The following is an 18443-nucleotide window of genomic DNA, read 5'->3' as shown; positions in this document are numbered from 1 at the left end:
AGTTTAGGCGAACATGTAATGGCTGTTTTCTTTCAACTTCGACGCTCACACACTCTCGCTCCAAGTCTGTCTTCCGCCGTTTGCCTCGCTTCTCCGTCTAGTCGGAACACTACTGCCATCTACCAGCGCGGGAGGGGGAGTAGCATAGGGACTCATACTATATATATATATATATATATCCCCAGAAGGTATGCAGCTTTTCATATTTACAAATTCGGATAGAACACGTGAAGACAAGTTTTTGATATATATATTTAATTCTTAATTTTTCTTAATTCTTATTTTCTTAATTCTTATTTTCTTAATTTAATTTAATTCTTAATTAATTTCCCATTTTTATCTTTATCTTTTATTAATTCGTATTAATTTATTCTAAAATTTTTCCCTTATTTCCTGATCCCAAACATTTTTTTTTATTATTTAATTATTGCCAACTCGTTCTCTAAACAAAAAAAAACTTTACTTTTTTTTCCCCCACGCCACGAGCGTGGTAAAATAAGAATCTCTGTAGCCTGTACAAAGGCACATAAGATTCTTTTTCCTAAGTCGATACATGTCAACAAAATCCCTATCGTAATCTCGTAATAAAAATCAGTAAAAGGAAAAATTCTGTCACTTTGCTCTTGTGTCGCGATGTGAACAGATGTCTTTTTTATGATCGCTTCTTACTTGTACAGATTATGCCTCCCGGAATGAAATAAATCGAAATTAAAATTTAAAATTTTTTTGCTTTTCGACCACGCATCTGAAAAATTGAAAAAAAGGAAAGTCGCACTGAAAAAATTAAGATTACATAATAAAGAAATGCTTAAAATAATAATAGTTGTAGTAGTAGTAGTAAATATTACGGATACCATTCCAATAATTTTTTGAAATGATTGCTGAACAGTTAGTTGCAAATACAAAACAGAATACGCACTTTTCAGTGTGAAATTCATTGCTATAAATATTGATTCATCTTTGAAATCAGTATGTAGCTTTGATATTTTAAAAAAGATAACAACATGAAATCCTTCCAAATGACACCGAAAGAGTTCTTTATATAATAATATTTTTGAGATGACTTCTGTTTGAAGAGGTAATGAATCATTTCAATCCGTATTACAGCAAATTAAAAAAACGTAAAGAGTTTATTTGTATTAAGTATTCTTGATCTGATGAATCTATCTGCGCAGTTCGATCATGGATTTTTGATGGAATACGTAAAGGAAATTTTAAATAATTAAGAGTACTAAAGAAGGGTGAAAACATTGGCAGTTCCCCATTCTAATCTCCATTCTAACAAAGCAATTCGATCATGGATTTTCGGTGGAATACATAAAGGAAATTTTAAATAATTAAGAGTACTAAAGAAGGGTGAAAACATTGGCAGTTCCCCATTCTAATCTCCATTCTAACAACGCAGTTCGATCATGGATTTTTGATGGAATACGTAAAGGAAATTTTAAATAATTAAGAGTACTAAAGAAGGGTGAAAACATTGGCAGTTCCCCATTCTAATCTCCATTCTAACAAAGCAATTCGATCATGGATTTTCGATGGAATACGTAAAGGAAATTTTAAATAATTAAGAGTACTAAAGAAGGGTGAAAACATTGGCAGTTCCCCATTCTAATCTCCATTCTAACAACGCAGTTCGATCATGGATTTTTGATGGAATACGTAAAGGAAATTTTAAATAATTAAGAGTACTAAAGATGGGTGAAAACATTATTTTTCTTCATCTTATCCTTTTTAAGGTATCCGACTAGGTTCAGAGATGATTTAAATATACGTGTGCGTGCGCGTGCGTGCGCGTGCGTGTGATGCTTTCTTTATTAATATAAGGATAAAATTGTGAATAAAAATGAAATTATTTAGATATATATAATATATAAATAATTATATTAGATATATATAATATCTTTTGAAGAAAAAGATATTTTGACGTAAATTTTAGCATTTATTTACAAAAAACTGCTATTATTCTAGAAGACTTTTTTTTTACAGTTATTCAGTTTTCTTTGTAACATCACACGCATAACATATCTTAGAATGTAATTAACTATTATCTAAGATTTATATTCAAAAGTAAAACTTTTGCGTCTAAAATATGAAATTATCTATGAAATTTTTGAATTTTTTTTTCAAAAGTATTTAAATTAAACAATCATAAATCCACTTTTGCAAAATTCAACGTGAAATCCATAATTCATTACATTCTGCATAACATAACGATCACTAATTATAAATTTCATTAAAATATCTTGATTATATTTTGAGATATGGGGAGATATTCGTAGAGTAAAATTATAGAAAATTCGCTCTTCAGAAAATACATTTAAAGTTTTTGAATACTTATATATAAGAATAAGTTACATGTCAATAATGTACTTTAACTTTTTTTAATTAACATAGAGATAAAAAAAGACATTACTGGAAACAGAAACGTATCTATTTTTTGAAACTGCAACCTAATCGGATAGCTTAAATTTTCAGAATTTGTTGACAGTAAAAGAATAGAAAATACACACACACACCCGTCCTCCCTTCCGAATACCCTTTGCCTGTCCAGTTTCTGTTAGCAGTTATCTGTAAAAGCTTTTAAGGCATCTGTTTTTGAGTCAGAATTCTTTCCTTCTTTATTTTTTTACTGGCCAGATTAAAGAGTTAATTGGTGTCTGTGGCTTCTTGCCAGGCAAGATAAGAGACACGTTGCAGAAAATTATGTTCGAATTTTTAAACAAGAGTTCCTATTTTTAGAAATACGAATCATCCGCTTTTACATTTGAAATGTGAAAAGCTTTTAAGTAACTTACTTTTCAACTCGAGAGATTCTAATATTAAGTTTGAAATTTTAAGGTGACACGAATTTTTTACCAAACACTTTAATATTTTTTTTTTCTCTTAACTACATTTTACAGTTGATGCATGTTTATATAATACGCATGATGATATAGATTCGTTCACAGACGTCTAAAACAAATTCCAGAAAATATTTGAATTTTTTTAAAAAATACCTTAAGAATATGTAGCTCATTGATGTAGAAGAAGTAGTTAGGAAAAACGTTTTTAAGACTGTGTAGTACATTTTTACATGCATGTTCAATTTCTACCCAAAGCAAATACTCAAAGTTTCCAATATTTTAAAAAATAGATTATGTTTTTACCCAAAGCAAATATTCAAAGTTTCCAAGGTTTTAAAAAATAGATTATGTTTTAATTAAATTTTTAATTTTAAAAAATTATTTGAGATGTTTGACCACATAAAAAACCCATTTTTTGGTCAACAATTTTTAATGTTTGAATTATTATTTTATCAGAAAATCTGTCCTTTACTTTCTGAAAACCATTTTTGTCTCCAATAGGTTAGAAATGGAACTAAAGAATTTTAATAGAATTTGATAGCAAAAAATGGAAATGTAAAAAAAACTATAAATAAGATTTTTCTTTAGTTTTATTTAGATTATTTAAAAATTATCTTTTCCTGTTTCATTTTTTTTTTGGCCTTATTCTAAATATTATTTTGAAATATTTTCAGTAAGAATTTCTTTGTTTTTAATGGCATTGTTGCTAATTTAGATAATTCTGAATAAATAACATATCGTGATTGTCTACGCTTGTACTTTAATATATGAAATAACGCATGGAAAGGATCCAAATAGTACTTATGACAAATATTGATAAATTACAGTATCATTAGAGTAATTGTCATGACTTTTCAAATTTAAAAAAGAAAACGGAAGAAATATCGAAATCAAATGTACCAGTTGCATTACAAATCACAAAACACAAGCATTAAAGGGAAAACAAAGAAATATCGAACGCATATGACATCAAATACATTACAAATCACACGACATAAGTATTAAAGTGGAAAACAAAGAAATATTGAAACAAGATTATACTAGTTGTATTACAAATCGCAAAACGTAAACATTAGAGTGTAAAAAAAAAAAAAGAAAGAAAATATTTCCAAAATTTAAACTTTAAAATACGGGTTTGCGTTCAAGAAGAAAAGGTGAAAAAAACCTATCTAATAAATTTGAAGAGAGTAAAGATCATTTTTTCATCTTATTGAAAATTAAAAATGAATATTTTAAATCCGTTTTTCTCGAAATGCATTTTTTTTTTCCAAAAGTGATTATAGAACAACTATTAGAGTTCATCCGGTATTTGGCGTACATTTAGTTTATAAAATTGTAGAGGGAATTATTTCAAATATAAGTGCCTCGATGGTCCAGTGTAAAGTTATGCGCTTTATAAACTCTACATAAATACGTCATCTGTGATTTTTCATTAAAATTCTTATAATTCGCAAGAATTTTAAGTATACTTTTAATTCAGTCTCTAGAAAATGCATCAATGATTATAAACATCGAAGGATACATCATTCCGATATTTATTATTATTATTATTAAGAGTGATTGACAAGAGTCAGTTTTGGGAAGAAATGAAGCTTCTTGTCTTTCAAAGTTTTCTGTGAATGTTATAAGGGTGCAAAAGTTAAAACATGCTATTCAAGGCTTACTTAGATGCATCCTAATCAAGTGCCCTTTTCTAACTTAACGTTACCGTTAATAAATCTGTAATATATTCTCTGTACAGTTAATTTCTTAGTTAAAATGAGAAATTTGCATGTATTTTTAATGAACACCAGATCAATGATCTTCAATCTTGGCGTCAAGCTACGAGACGAATTTATAGACAATAGATAAGGTTCTATAGGTAGGTATATACAGAAGGTTCTAGAAAATGCAAAAAAAAGCTCTAATTGGAACCAAGATACGCGATTTATCTAATAGGTTCTATTGCCGCATGGAAAAGAAGCAATCGACTCTCCATAGTCAAATGGTCGTCACATTGGTCTCGTAATCAAGAGATCGTGAGTTTGAATACCACTAGATGCAAATAAAATTTAAAATTTATATAAATATTTTTCCTAAAATTATGTTCTCCTTTATTTCGTGTTCCAGAAGATTCTAGAACTTTCTTTAGTTTACCAGATAAGTGCTTTGGACTTGTCTTACTGTCTCTAGAAAAGTATTCTGGAACTTTCCCTGCTGGCATAAAAGCCGAAGATCTCTCAGTCACTGTGTTCTGAGTTCAGAGTTGAGTTAATAAATTGGTTTAGCTTTACTTCCTGAGTGTCATTGAGTTCCACACTTAAGTACCTACGTGACACTATTATCTATCATGGCAGCTATAGAACTGGAGGTACACAGAATTAAGTCGATTTTCTCTTCGTAGTATTGATCGCGAAGCAAGCACTCTAGCTGTTCAGTCTGATCGACATTATTGTTTTCTAATTAGGATTCTCTTTCTGCTTATATTATTAATTTCTACAAGGTGATGTTTTTTGTGTATGCCTCGTTTGTGGTTTGCGTTTCGTATTTTCTTCTAGAAAAAAACATCAGCTTCCATTAAGCTTGTTGCATTTCTTTATAGTACACTCTCTAATTTTGACAATAATAAGAATACGGCCATAAAAAGACGTATTCATATCATTGTTAAAATTATTCGCATTATTCACGGTTGTAGTTTGTCAAGAATCGTTTTAGACAGGTGATATTTTCATAAATAATACTTCATTTCCCGAATATTATTATATATCAGCATTTTCAAAGCCAAATATAGTTTGAGATTTAATTAATCGACATTTAAAATGTCTTTTGAGTCATTGCAGATAAAGCGACAAATACTTTCATTGAAAGCAGCACGCAAACGAAATTTAAAGTATAATTTTAAAGTTAGAACATTTAAAGTAACAAAATAAAACACCCTAATCAAAAAAAAAAAAAAAACTCACCCAAATTTGGCGAATTCAATTTTTCTTATAAGATCTTTTATCATTGCTCTAGAAGGCTTAAATCCAATTTTTTAATATTGAAAACACTTTCTACAGAAATAGTGCTATACTTTGATCGATCATGATTCCTCATTTTTAGTTATAAAGTTATGATTTTCGGTTGAATATGATGGTTTCGAAGACAGATTGGAAAAGAAAACGAGTGACTGAAACATTTTCCTTCTACTCACTCTATCATTTGTAGCGATATCTATCAAAGTTTTGAGAAATTCCTTCAGATTAAAGTTGAAGATTAATCTTTCCCAATAATTAATTGACATACCTATTTTCCTGACCCTTGAGTGTTTAATTTCTAAAAAAAAATATATTACATAATTGACGTACCTATTTTCCTGACCTTTGAGTGTTTAATTTCCAAGAAAATATATTACAATACAAAATTTCCTATATGGAATTGCTCTTATTTATTTAAAAAAATACTTTTTAATAACTTAACTAATCAGTTGATCTAACCCAAACAAAAGATTAGTCAAAAATTAATTTCAAAATCTGTTTTTAGTAACATATTTCAGTGTGCAGCTACTATCCATTTCTTCTCCCTAATGATGTACTGTAATGATTTTATTGTCATAGTTCCTTGAAGCTGGTGTACATTTTCTCGGTGAACCCCCACTTGGGTCCCCTTCAGATCTGCCTGGGCAGGATGGTGATTGATATTGTCAAGTTCTTCTTCGTGTATACCCTGGTGCTGTTCGCCTTCGCTTGCGGCATGAACCAGCTCTTGTGGTACTACTCCGACATGGAGAAGAGGGTGTGCTTCTCAAATCAGGATTCAATAACCGTCCAGCAGGGAGCGTGCCATAACTGGAGGAGATTCTCCAAGTAAGCAATCAATTGTTAAATACTGTGCCGAAAGTGTTGCCTTAAATGCTACATTCGAGTGGTTTATACTAGTTAAAAGATTCTGAAATTCTTAAATCTTTCAAATATGACAATGACAGTTTTTATCCATTTCAAATACTTATAGCGTATGACTTTAAGCATTCAAAACTTTATGTCATTGGGATCCATCGAGCTGATGCGGTGACTCATAAGTCCTTTTTCTTGTGCAGAGACCTGTTTCAATATCATGTTCTGGAATTTCCACAACCTTTTTGGTCACACAAGAAAAGGTGGCCCAAAGCAAGGTCAAAGTAATTGAGACCTTCATCTTACCTTGTGTGACCTTTTCTTTTGATGCAAACTGTGAAATTAATACGTTCATTGCCATGAACATCACCCGTCGGTCACATCTACGTTCTAATTGCACCAAATCATCTATATAATTAGATGTTCCATTCTCTACTATAATTAAAAGATAGCACAGAAGGGCTCATCCAATTAGGTAGGTAATCTTAATTTCAGGCTTCAGTCTTAGCAGTAAATGTGTTAAGAGACTAAGTTTTCAACTTCCAAGAATGAAACGGCTAAGGCCTTGAAAGAAGTAGCGAACATAAACTTGTAATCTGCATTTATATCTCTTTTTCAAAGACAATAAAATTGCTTAGTTATCTGTATTCAGATACAGATACATTTTACTGACATCTTATTAATTATTCCATAATAAAATATATTCCGGAACTTTTTGAACATAAAAAAAGTAATACTAAAAATGTATTTTGCTTAAATGATGAAACAGAGAAAGATTGTACTATCCCAAAATAATTTTTGCAGATATATTTGAACGAAAAGCCTAGAAATATTTACTCATTCGATCTTCTTTCTAGTCTGTTCGAGTCTTCCCAGACGCTGTTCTGGGCGAGCTTTGGCCTCATTGACTTGGACAGCTTCGAACTGACGGGCATCCAAACCTACACGCGTTTCTGGGGCCTCCTCATGTTCGGATCCTATTGTGTCATCAATGTGGTAGTACTGCTCAACCTGCTCATAGCCATGATGAATCACTCCTACCAGATGATATCGGTAAGTTTTTAATATGCGTGTCTCTAATTCTTTTTGTATCTATAATGTAATTTTATTTCAACCGTTTACCCATGTTTTTTAGTAACTACTTTGAAGCTCAGAGATACCAGTCTGGTTAACCATAGTGTTTTAGTAACTACTTTGAAACTCTGTGAACAATAATCTGGTTTACCCGTAGTGTTTTAGCATTTATTTAGAAATTGTGAACACCAGTCTGACTACTCATAGTGTTTGAGTAATTACTTTGAAACTGCGTGAGCACCAGTCTGGTTATCCATAGTGTTTTTGCAATCTTTTTGAAACTCCGTGAATACTAATATGGTTACTTATAGTGTCTTAATAATTACTTTGAAACTATGTGAACACCAGTCCAGTTTCTAACTTATTTTTGACAACTTGTTGTTTATGATTAAACATTTATACTACACAATGGTAAATATTTGAATAAATCATAAAGAATAAGTGAAAATAAATGCCCTGATTTCGAATTTCGAAGCCTTACTCTGTTAAACCATATTGCTGTAATCATTTGTGAGATACATATCACACACACGCGCGCAAGAAAAGTTCAAATATTGAATTCAGTCAGCTGGTTAAAACTTAGTAATAATGCATACGATAAATAACAGAAATTTGCTACAGAATGTTTATAATTAATGCTGTGATCAAAAAGAGCATATGCTAAACACTTGCAATGCTGGTATTAAAAACTTGCATTTATTATTACATTATGACACAAATAGCTTTCAAATAAATGCAGAGAGTACAACACACAATATATACCTAAACACTTTGAAATTATGGTAGGCATTTTCGCTCATCTTATATTTTCCCTTCACATAACACTTGTTTTTAGACAACCATTCAATTTTAGTTCCCAAATAAATATGTTTATGCTCCAAATGCTGCTATCAGTATCCAACTAAAGGCATTAGTATTATATTTCTTAAAAATGGAATATTTGTTTGAAGAAGTTCTTGAGGCATTATTTATAGAACTTACGCACAGTTCAAATAGTGATTTTAGATAATAATAACGCCGGAATAACCTTGGTAGGACGTTAGACTCGCATCCCTTAGGTTGCGAGTTTGAACCCCGCAGGTCGAAGACTTTCCGTGTGGGTGGTGATTGGTGCACGTATAAATCTGTCGTGGTAACAAAGTCCTCCATGTCGAGAGTAATACCACTGGGGGTTCTGGTTCATAGGTGATCGTTCTCTGATTCAGATCTAAATTACGATTTGTGAATGAAAAACTTGAATGAAGACCGTCTCGTAAAAAGGGTTGTGACGCGTGAGTAGCTAAGCCATACTCTAAGTCCTAGTTGGCGTTACTGAAAAAACAAGAGATGCTCACTTGGCTTAAATTGCTGACAGACAACTGTCAGCGGGCTTGTAAAGTGCCATAAGTCACAACTACAGATAATAATAACAGAGAATTTACTATAAAATAGAAGCATTTTTAATCAAAGTATGTTGATATTTTAGCAACTTATTTATATTAAAAATAATATAATTTACATTTATTTTATGAAATACAATTTAAATCAGAAAAATAGAATTAAAAATCGTATCTCCAATCAGTTAATGAAATTCCTTCCACATATTGGATCAAAACAGTCTTTCGATCACTCACTCGCATACACTCTGGCTCTCACTTTCATAACACCCCACCATGTCAGCTTAACTCGTTATTTGCCGACGATTAAAGTACCTTTTAAATCCGGCTGATATCTTCACAATGTGACTAATTTTTCTAACAGCATTTCAAAGAACAAGAACGTATTTCCAATAAAAAGCAGTAGATATCAACTAAAAGTAACATTAAAAATCTCTCATTATTAATTTAATAAATTAAAAAAGTTCTTTTCTTCCTGAGTTTATTCTGCACCAAAACTTAACTAACGATACAAAAATAAATTTAAAAATTTGATGGTAAAATAATTCGATTACTAAAGGATTAAATTAAGCATTTTATACACTTTACTGTTTCTTTAAAATGCTTTGTTTTTCATATATAATACGAACTCAAGTATTTTTAATTCTTTTCTTCATAGTTCATCAATATTTGAAATCTTTAATCTCATTTTACAGGTTTTTCTTATTTCGCTTTCAATTTATTACTTTTAGGGGTTATAATTGCTTTCTAGGATATTTCTAAAATTCAAGATAGTAGTTTCATTGATTTATACTGTCCATCTAATACAATTGTTTGTGGTCTATTCCACCTTTTTCAAAATAATAAAAACTTTATCTGGCTTTACTTTATTTTACTGATCTTAAATTAAAAATAAGTTGCAGCCAAACAAGAGATATTGCTGATTGAGAATATAACGGACTTTTGCAACTTAGTAGGAAAGAAAACATAACAACGATGCTCCTTATATTAAAATATTCATTTGATTATATGTAGATGTTCTGGATTTTAATATCGTAACGCCACTTTCTTTAAAACATTATTTCACAAAACACATTTGAATCGCTGCAACGCAAGTTTACTATTTTATGGATTAAGTGTTGAATTCAATTGAGATAATGATATTCATTCAATATAGATGATAATCCAAATTCGACCAAACTCTCCTATAATTCATATATATATATATATATATATAAAGTAACCAATCTAAAGTAAGAAATAGTTTGAAACGAAACTAAAAAGAAAGCATCAAACAACCTCATTAAAAATAAATTTCCTAGAAATTACTGTAATGTCAATTTTTTAACGAAACAAGGTATGGTTTGGGATTAATCCTTTGGCTTAAATAAAAATAGAACTTTCCTTGCATATTAGATCACTCAATAGATGGCGCTGGGAGCCTACAATTTTTTACCTAATTTACCGTTAGCTTTTTTACCGTTAGTGTTTTTAAAAAAGCAGGAATCACAATCGATAGCTTAAAATTTCCTTGACTGCAGATGGTATGTGCTTGCCTTTTCGTTTCTCCTTTATTGCTATTTTATGGTATTTTTTGTTTTTACTGTTATTTTTGTTATTGCTTTTTTACTTAGTAGTGGTTATTTTCTTCTAATTTGTTGTTTTGTTTTTTCTTTTCTGTTAAAATGGTATATCTCTTGGGCCTAATTTCAGGGGATTTTCGGGTCACGAGGAATCATTATTAGACTAATGTCTGCATTTCCTTCACAGAAAAAATCCCTTTCTTTGAATCCCTGCCTGGGGGTGACCCTTGAAAAAGTCTTCAAGCCGGATTCTTTTTTATATTTTTTTGGCTTAATTTTTATTTGCTTTTTTTTTCCTATTAACTTGATTTTAATACTTTTGTTTATATATATATATATTGATGGGCAATCATTAATGCTTCTTCCAATTATTACGTGTTTAGCAATCCTTCAGTAAGATGGAGAGAAATAATATGGCGATCCTTCACTCCTTTGTTCAAATTGGGGTGACCTCAGAAATGACGATGAGGATTTTCCGATATGGTGGTTGGTTCTCGTCACCCTGATGAATACAAAATTGGTGGAGGTCAGCTTTCCCCTTCTAGATGGCTGTACGCGCTTCCCACGGAAAGGGTTGTACCGTGGCTGTTAATAATCAACCATTGAGTATTAGTTACCATTATCTTTATATTTTCAGATCTTGATAATTAGTTGATTGATCAAGTTCAATAAAATTTATTCCATACCACTGGTGCCACCAGGTTAGGAATTTGACAGAAAATGCTGTTTAGAAGGATGAATTATAAAATAGTTAAAATTGAAAAGTAGAAAAAAAATAGAAGTAGAAAAGTAGAAAATAGAAAAATTAGAAAAAAAAAAGTAGTATAAAATTGAAAAGTAGTAGAATTGAAAAGTTAAAAAAAAGTAGAAAATAAATAAATAAAAAAGCAGAATTTTTTTTAATTCTGCTTTTTTTTGTGAATTTATTAAAGTTTTTTAAAACTATTTTTATTTATTTATTTTTAATTACATGTATTACTTTTGCTAACGCAAGATCTCATTTAAAAACATCTTGTCTGTGTATGCTTAGCAGATTTTAATTTCTGCAAAGACTTCAGACACTACAAACGTTTTCATTCTTTCCATATGATTAAATATTCATACTTTATATAACATATCGTGTCTTTCATCATCATTTTACATGATTAAATATGCAGCTCCTTCATTCCCATGTCGAAATTTAACTCATAAAAATTTTTAATTTAAGAAACTTTTGGGGCGGATAGATTTCAAAAAGTAAAAGGAACGAGTATAATTTCACAATTTGTCCGTCAGCCTTTTTCAATTAATATACCTCTACCGCGATAACTGTTTTCAAAAAAATAAAAAAAATAATTCAAAATAAAATCAAAATTCTTGAAGTATTAAACTTAATTAGAACTACTCAATATTCTTATGTAAACAATAGTCTTGATAATTAATTCGATTTTACGTTTCTTTTCCCATTCCAAATATTGAATTTGACATTTTTGAGTGAATTACCATTTGCTCTGTTTAATAATCTTAAACTTAGAGTTTCAGTCCAAATAGTTGGATAAATCGTTAAATTATGTGTCAACAATACATTGCATGACTTTTCATTTTTTCTTACAAAAAAAATATAAAAAAATATGCATTTTGAATAGCTGCTTATAATTCAAGAAAATTATTTTAAAAATGTTAAAATATTTTTTTTCTTGAAGTTTTAAAAAAAATTAAAATTTGCTGAATGGTTACACTATAAGTTGAACAATATCTCAGTAACTCAAATCATATTATAAAATTCGGAAATAAAAATATAGATCGCTTTTACACCAATATATATTTTACAAAGCAAAAAAAAAAAAAGTATTTGATTGTACTTTTAATTGTAGAACTATTCATACAACAACGGTCCTGGTATCTTTTCCAAATGTTCAATTTCAATCTAATTCTTGTACCTTTATTATAATCAATTAGTCTTTACTACACATTTTTATCTATAAGCATTTAAAAATGAATATCCTAATATTCATTGTTAACCTTTGGAACAGTCATGTGAATTTTTTTTAAATAGAAACAAAAGCAGGTATCTATTTGGCTACATGTTATTTGTTTCTATTTACTTAGCACTTAATGGTTAATAAATCAGAGCGCAAACATTCTGTATATGCATATATGTATATAACGGGAGAAAGATAATCTTCACAAATTTTTAACAAGCAGAAATATTACCTCATTTGTAAGCTTAATACAATTAACTTCTGAACCATTTCTTAATTAATATTCTATAAAAACTGGTGTTTTCATGTTAAAAAAATGCTTCCCGAAATAGTAAAAAAAATTCCTGTCATGTGACGCCATCTAGTTAACAGATACTAAATTAATTCTATTATTACATATGCGCTCAATTCAAGTTTTGTATATGCAATACTTAGCAAGATTTTTCTGTTTTTTCATCATCATCAAATCATACAGAATAATTTTTGAAGTGAATAATAAATATCATTCCATTTACTTCGAATTATTTAGTTAAATTTATTAAAAATAATTTTTTTATATCTCTCTTTGATTATTGTACATTAAAAAGACGATTTAACTTATTTTAATTTTAGATTTTAATTCATAATTCTCATTCTAAATGTTGTGGAATCTTGCAATAAAATTTTCTTAAATCGCTCCCAGATGCCACCACTTGCATGGAATCAAAATTTAATTTTAAATAATTGATAATCATATAAATAAATTGTAAAACTATTAAAATATATCTCTCATTTTTATTATTCTTTTCTCGCAAATTCTTATAACTTACACTTATCTTTTTTTATTGTGACTTTCCTTTGGGATTCGTCTATACTAAAATTTCTGTTAAATTCTTTCCTCAGTAAACATTGAAATTGATAGCAAATTAGCATTGGAAAATTTTAATTATGTTCGTCTCATGTTTCAACTGCATATTAGGCAAGCCTAGAGTCACGGAGTTTCTAAATTTTGATAAATTTCTGTCTAACGTCGATCAACCTTATCTTGTGTCTATATATAGCGAACTTCTAACAGTAATTTGAAATCGATATGAAAAGAAATATTTTAAAATCTCTTGAAATGATTGAGACTCTTTTCATAAACTGCAAGATATACCTAATCCGTCCAGAAACATTCTTCGTGATGCCATTCGGTTTTCCGGATTAACACTTCAACATTCCAGGTGCCAACGAATTGATTAGGAAGCGCTTATTTTAACTAGGGATTGCAATACCGGTATACCGGGATACCGAATACCGGTATTTTGAGCCATTAATACAATTTGGTAATACCGGTATTCACAAGTTTAAATACCGGTTTTTCGGTATTTACTAGAAATTTTTAAAATTGTCTCCACTATTGTTGAAGGATCGCCTACATAGCAAAATAGTATACGTTTTTGTTTTTATGTCTCCCTAACGGGCGAAATGAATAAGCTAATTAATGGCTTAATTAATTGCTTAAATCTAAATTAGCGAAATATGGATTATCCCTGAAAGAAGATGTTGTAACCATAACGACTAATGGAGCAACAGTTATGAAAAAAATTGAAAAGTTGATTGATGCAAATCAGTAATTGTGCTATGCTCATGGAATTCAATTAGGAGTAATAGATATAATAAACCAAAATATTAAAGAACGGAAGAATCCAAATACTGTGTATATAGAAACTTCGGATTTCAACTTTGAAGAGAGCAAGAGTGAGAGTAATATTGACAATGAAGATAATGACAATGTAATTGTTGAAGAAGAATATGAAATATTAACCCATCAAGAATTGCTCCCTATAATTTATAAAGTTCGAAAAATCGTTAAGATATTTAAACGTTCCCCTATAAAAAAATGGCATATTACTAAAATATATACTAACTGAAAATAAAACAGAATGTATGTTAATATTAGATTCCAAAACATATTGGAAAAGTTTACTCCTAATGATGGAAAGACTTTTGAAACTGAGAAATCCAATCCAAAAAGCAATAATCGACTTAAACCTGTAAATTAATTTTTCAGATAGTGAAGTCGGCTTAATATTCAGAACTGCATCAGTTCTATTTCCAATAAAACTGACTATTGAGGCATTATGTCGGAGAGATTCTAATTTATTAACAGCTAATGCAACAATAAATTTTAGGTTGGTTGCAGTCACTGAAAGAACAGCACACATTAGTATCTGAAGAATTATATATTACGTTGAAAAATCGCACAGAAGAGGCATACCGAAATAAAAAATGTCTTATGATATTTACATAATTAAAATGAATTTACAAATGAAAATGAAAAAGAAGAAAAGAGACTAGCCAATTCAAATATGATCAAGTTTATAGTAAATTTTCTTAAAATTTTTTACCCATAAACTTATCCATATTTAGAATTCGGTTCAGTTATCGAAGATCATGATGACACTAATGTCGATAGTGAAAAAGAATTGTCTCTTGAACAAAAATTAGAATTAGCGATAAATAAAAAAAGAAAACAACGAACCAAAATACAATACAGAAATCAGCTATATCCAAAACCATCCGACGAGAAATCGATTTATTTGAAGATAAGGGATTTAGAGGTAAATATTTGGAAAAAGTATATCGCACATTGCTAACAGTACCACCAACTAGCGTAGATGCTGAAAGAGCGTTTTCGACAGCTGGTAATTTTTACACAGAATTACTTTTCAGGCTTAATAAAAGTATAATTGATGCATTATGTTTTTTAAGATCACATTTCAGAAATTTGTAATAGTACCACAGACTGAATAGAGATATTTACACTTTTTTGTGATTCTTTATATACTGTTATAATTTATAAGTTACAAAATTATTTTTTGTGATATTTACTCTCTCTTATAAAACTGGCAAATAAAACAAAGAAATACCCGTGTTTTCTTTCTTTTTCTAAAATTTCTAATACTAGTATTAAAACCGGTATCCCGGTATTAAGATCTAAAAAATACTGAATACCGGTATTGAAATTTTGGTCCGGTATTGCAATCCCTAATTTTAACCCTTTATTTACCGAATTATTTTACCATCAATTTTTCAAATTTATTTTTGAACCATTAATTAAGATTTGATACAGTATAAACTCAGGAAGAAGAAAAAAACTTTATAATTAGTAAAATAAATTAATTAAATTAATAATAAAGGATTTTTGTTATTTTTAATTGATGTCTGCTGCTCCCTATTAGAAATGCATTCCTTTTGTTCCTTCAAATACTGTTAGAAAATACTGTTAGTCTTATTGGCTTAAATGGTACTTTCAAGTACCGTCGGTAAATAAAGGATTAAGTGATCTTCACTTCCAATACTAGAAGCAATACTTCTATCACCTTGATCCTTCGATTAATTACTTCGTATGTTGTCAAAATCTTTATTTCTTTTCAGTGAATCCCTTTCAATCCTCCATTAGAATAGAAATATTTCGGTAGGTTCATTACACCCCCAACAACGTTGATCACTGCATTCATTCATTATTATTATTATTATGAAGCCACTGGAGGAAACTGGTCGATGATCTTACTATTTAATAAAAACTAACGACTTAAGGCAGAATATAGAATATAGAAAGAAAAAAAATAAGAAATAGTAAGATTCACGCATAAAGTCTGCTGAAAAATTCCACAATTAATATCTTAATGGCTAAAAGGCATTTGAAATCAATCTTAGACAAAGGTGATATTAGGCATTCATTTGTATGGAATCTCTGTACCACGTCTTTTTTTTTTATTTGGAACAGTATTTTGACATCAGATCTACACTGAAATTTATTGAAAAGAAAGATTTTGACATCAGGTCTACACTGAAATTTATTGAAACGAAAGATTTTGACATCAGGTCTACACTGAAATTTATTGAAAAGAAAGATTTTGACATCAGGTCTACACTGAAATTTATTGAAAAGGAAGATTTTGACATCAGGTCTACACTGAAATTTATTGAAAAGAAAGATTTTGACATCAGGTCTACACTGAAATTTATTGAAAAGAAAGATTTTAACATCAGGTCTACACTGAAATTTATTGAAAAGAAAGATTTTGACATCAGGTCTACACTGAAATTTATTGAAAAGAAAGATTTTGAAAAACAGTATATAATTGTGAGAATCACTTTTGCCGCCGTATCAAAACGTGAGAACCTAAACAGAACCATTAAAGATAATCTCTAAGTGTCCGTGTCCTGTGATGAATGATTAAATTTTGAAATGGAACAATTGCAATTAATTTCGACCCAAAGTACGAATAGAAAATTTCAACGCTGTTTCTTTAAAAGATTCCATCGTTCCTGCCACATTTCTAGGGAACGAACACGAGATTCTTCCTTAAGGCATAAATTATGATTTGACGAGCTCAATCTTGTTTTTAGCAGTAAAAACAAGAACCAACCATGAGTAATTTTCTCGCTAACTGATCAATTCCGGAAAATGTTTTTCAAAAAGGGAATCGGCAACATGACATATCGATAAGACAAGTGCCTGAGCGATGATGATTGTGACGAAAAGTAATCATGTTTTACATAATTTTACGGTAGAAAAAAAAATCATTTTCTCTAATCAAGTCCTTTTTTTATCGTCCTTCAGAAAATGAAAAAAAAAAATCTCCCTTTGAATGTTCTGTATATGTATGTGTCTGTTCGATGATGATTATGTCTTCATGACGATTATATCGATAAGTAATCATATTTGCACATATTTTTATGGCAGAAAAAAATCTTTTTTCTAAAACCAAGTTTTTTTTTATAGTCCTTCAGAAAATAAAAAAAAAATGCCCCCTTAGAATTTTCTGTATATGAATGTGTCTGTCAGCTGATGATTATATCTTCATGACGATTATGTCGATAAGTAATCGTATTTGCACATATTTTTATGGTAAAAAAAATAATTTTTTTCTACAATCAAGTCTTTTTTATAGTCCTTCAGAAAATGAAAAAAAAATGCCTCTTAGAATATTTTGTATATGAATGTGTCTGTTCGATGATGATTATGTCTTCATGACAATTATGTCGATAAGTATTCATATTTGCACATATTTTTATGCAGGAAAAAAATCACTTAATTTTCTCTAATCACGTTCTTCGGAAAATAAAAAAAAATGCCCTTTAGAATTTTGGAAGTTTTATCCAATTTTAAAATTAAAGTTTAATCTTCCATACCATTAAAACAATTAAATATCTAAAATATGTAATAAATTTTGAAATAGAAACACGCAAACTATTAAATATATTCATCCTATTTTAACTGGAAAGATTAAAAACAGATTTATACTGTCGCTTTCTTGCTTCGCTTGCTTAAATATTTGGGAGCGCCGAGGCAGTTTTCATATCCAGTGTGTCGTTGCTGTTTACATAAAGAAAGAATTTCTGATTGTCAGAAAAAGAATCCTCGTCATTCCCTACGGAATAAACTTTCCTTTTACAAAATAGGTTTATTTTCAGAGAAATGTTTTTCTTGGCTTTTTTCAAAAGCCCTCGTTGTGGAAAAGATATGCAGTGAAAAAATGTTATTTCTTAGAGCTAGAGCAGATTTCAGTCACTAAGGCTGCTTTTGCTTTCCGTTGCTCGCCATTTCAGTCACCAGAGGGACGCTATGGAAATCAAGAATGTGTTCCACCCTCCCCAAAATAACCTTTGCTGAGGAACATTTTATTCGGGATTGCTTTTCTTGTGCATCAACTATATTTCATAATTTTTTTCTCCTTGAAATGATTTCGAGCTTTTATATTTGCTTTGCGCGCATCCTCATATTTCAAAAGTATGAAAGATT

General features: G+C 29.7%; 1 protein-coding gene across 1 annotated transcript in view; it reads left to right on the top strand.

The window, feature by feature from the left end:
• Window positions 1-18443, top strand: part of LOC129962784 (transient receptor potential-gamma protein-like) — an 84709-nt gene that overhangs the window by 47737 nt on the left and 18529 nt on the right. Inside the window, exons 9-10 of the mRNA XM_056076779.1 lie at window positions 6422-6670; window positions 7555-7750. Of these exons, the coding sequence (XP_055932754.1) occupies window positions 6422-6670; window positions 7555-7750 (445 nt within the window). The remainder of the gene's footprint in view (window positions 1-6421; window positions 6671-7554; window positions 7751-18443) is intronic.

The sequence above is a fragment of the Argiope bruennichi genome, chromosome 3 (genome assembly GCF_947563725.1).
Source record: "Argiope bruennichi chromosome 3, qqArgBrue1.1, whole genome shotgun sequence".
Classification (NCBI taxonomy): domain Eukaryota; kingdom Metazoa; phylum Arthropoda; class Arachnida; order Araneae; family Araneidae; genus Argiope; species Argiope bruennichi.
Note: the sequence above shows the minus strand (reverse complement) of the source record. Positions and strands in the feature narration are given on the sequence as shown.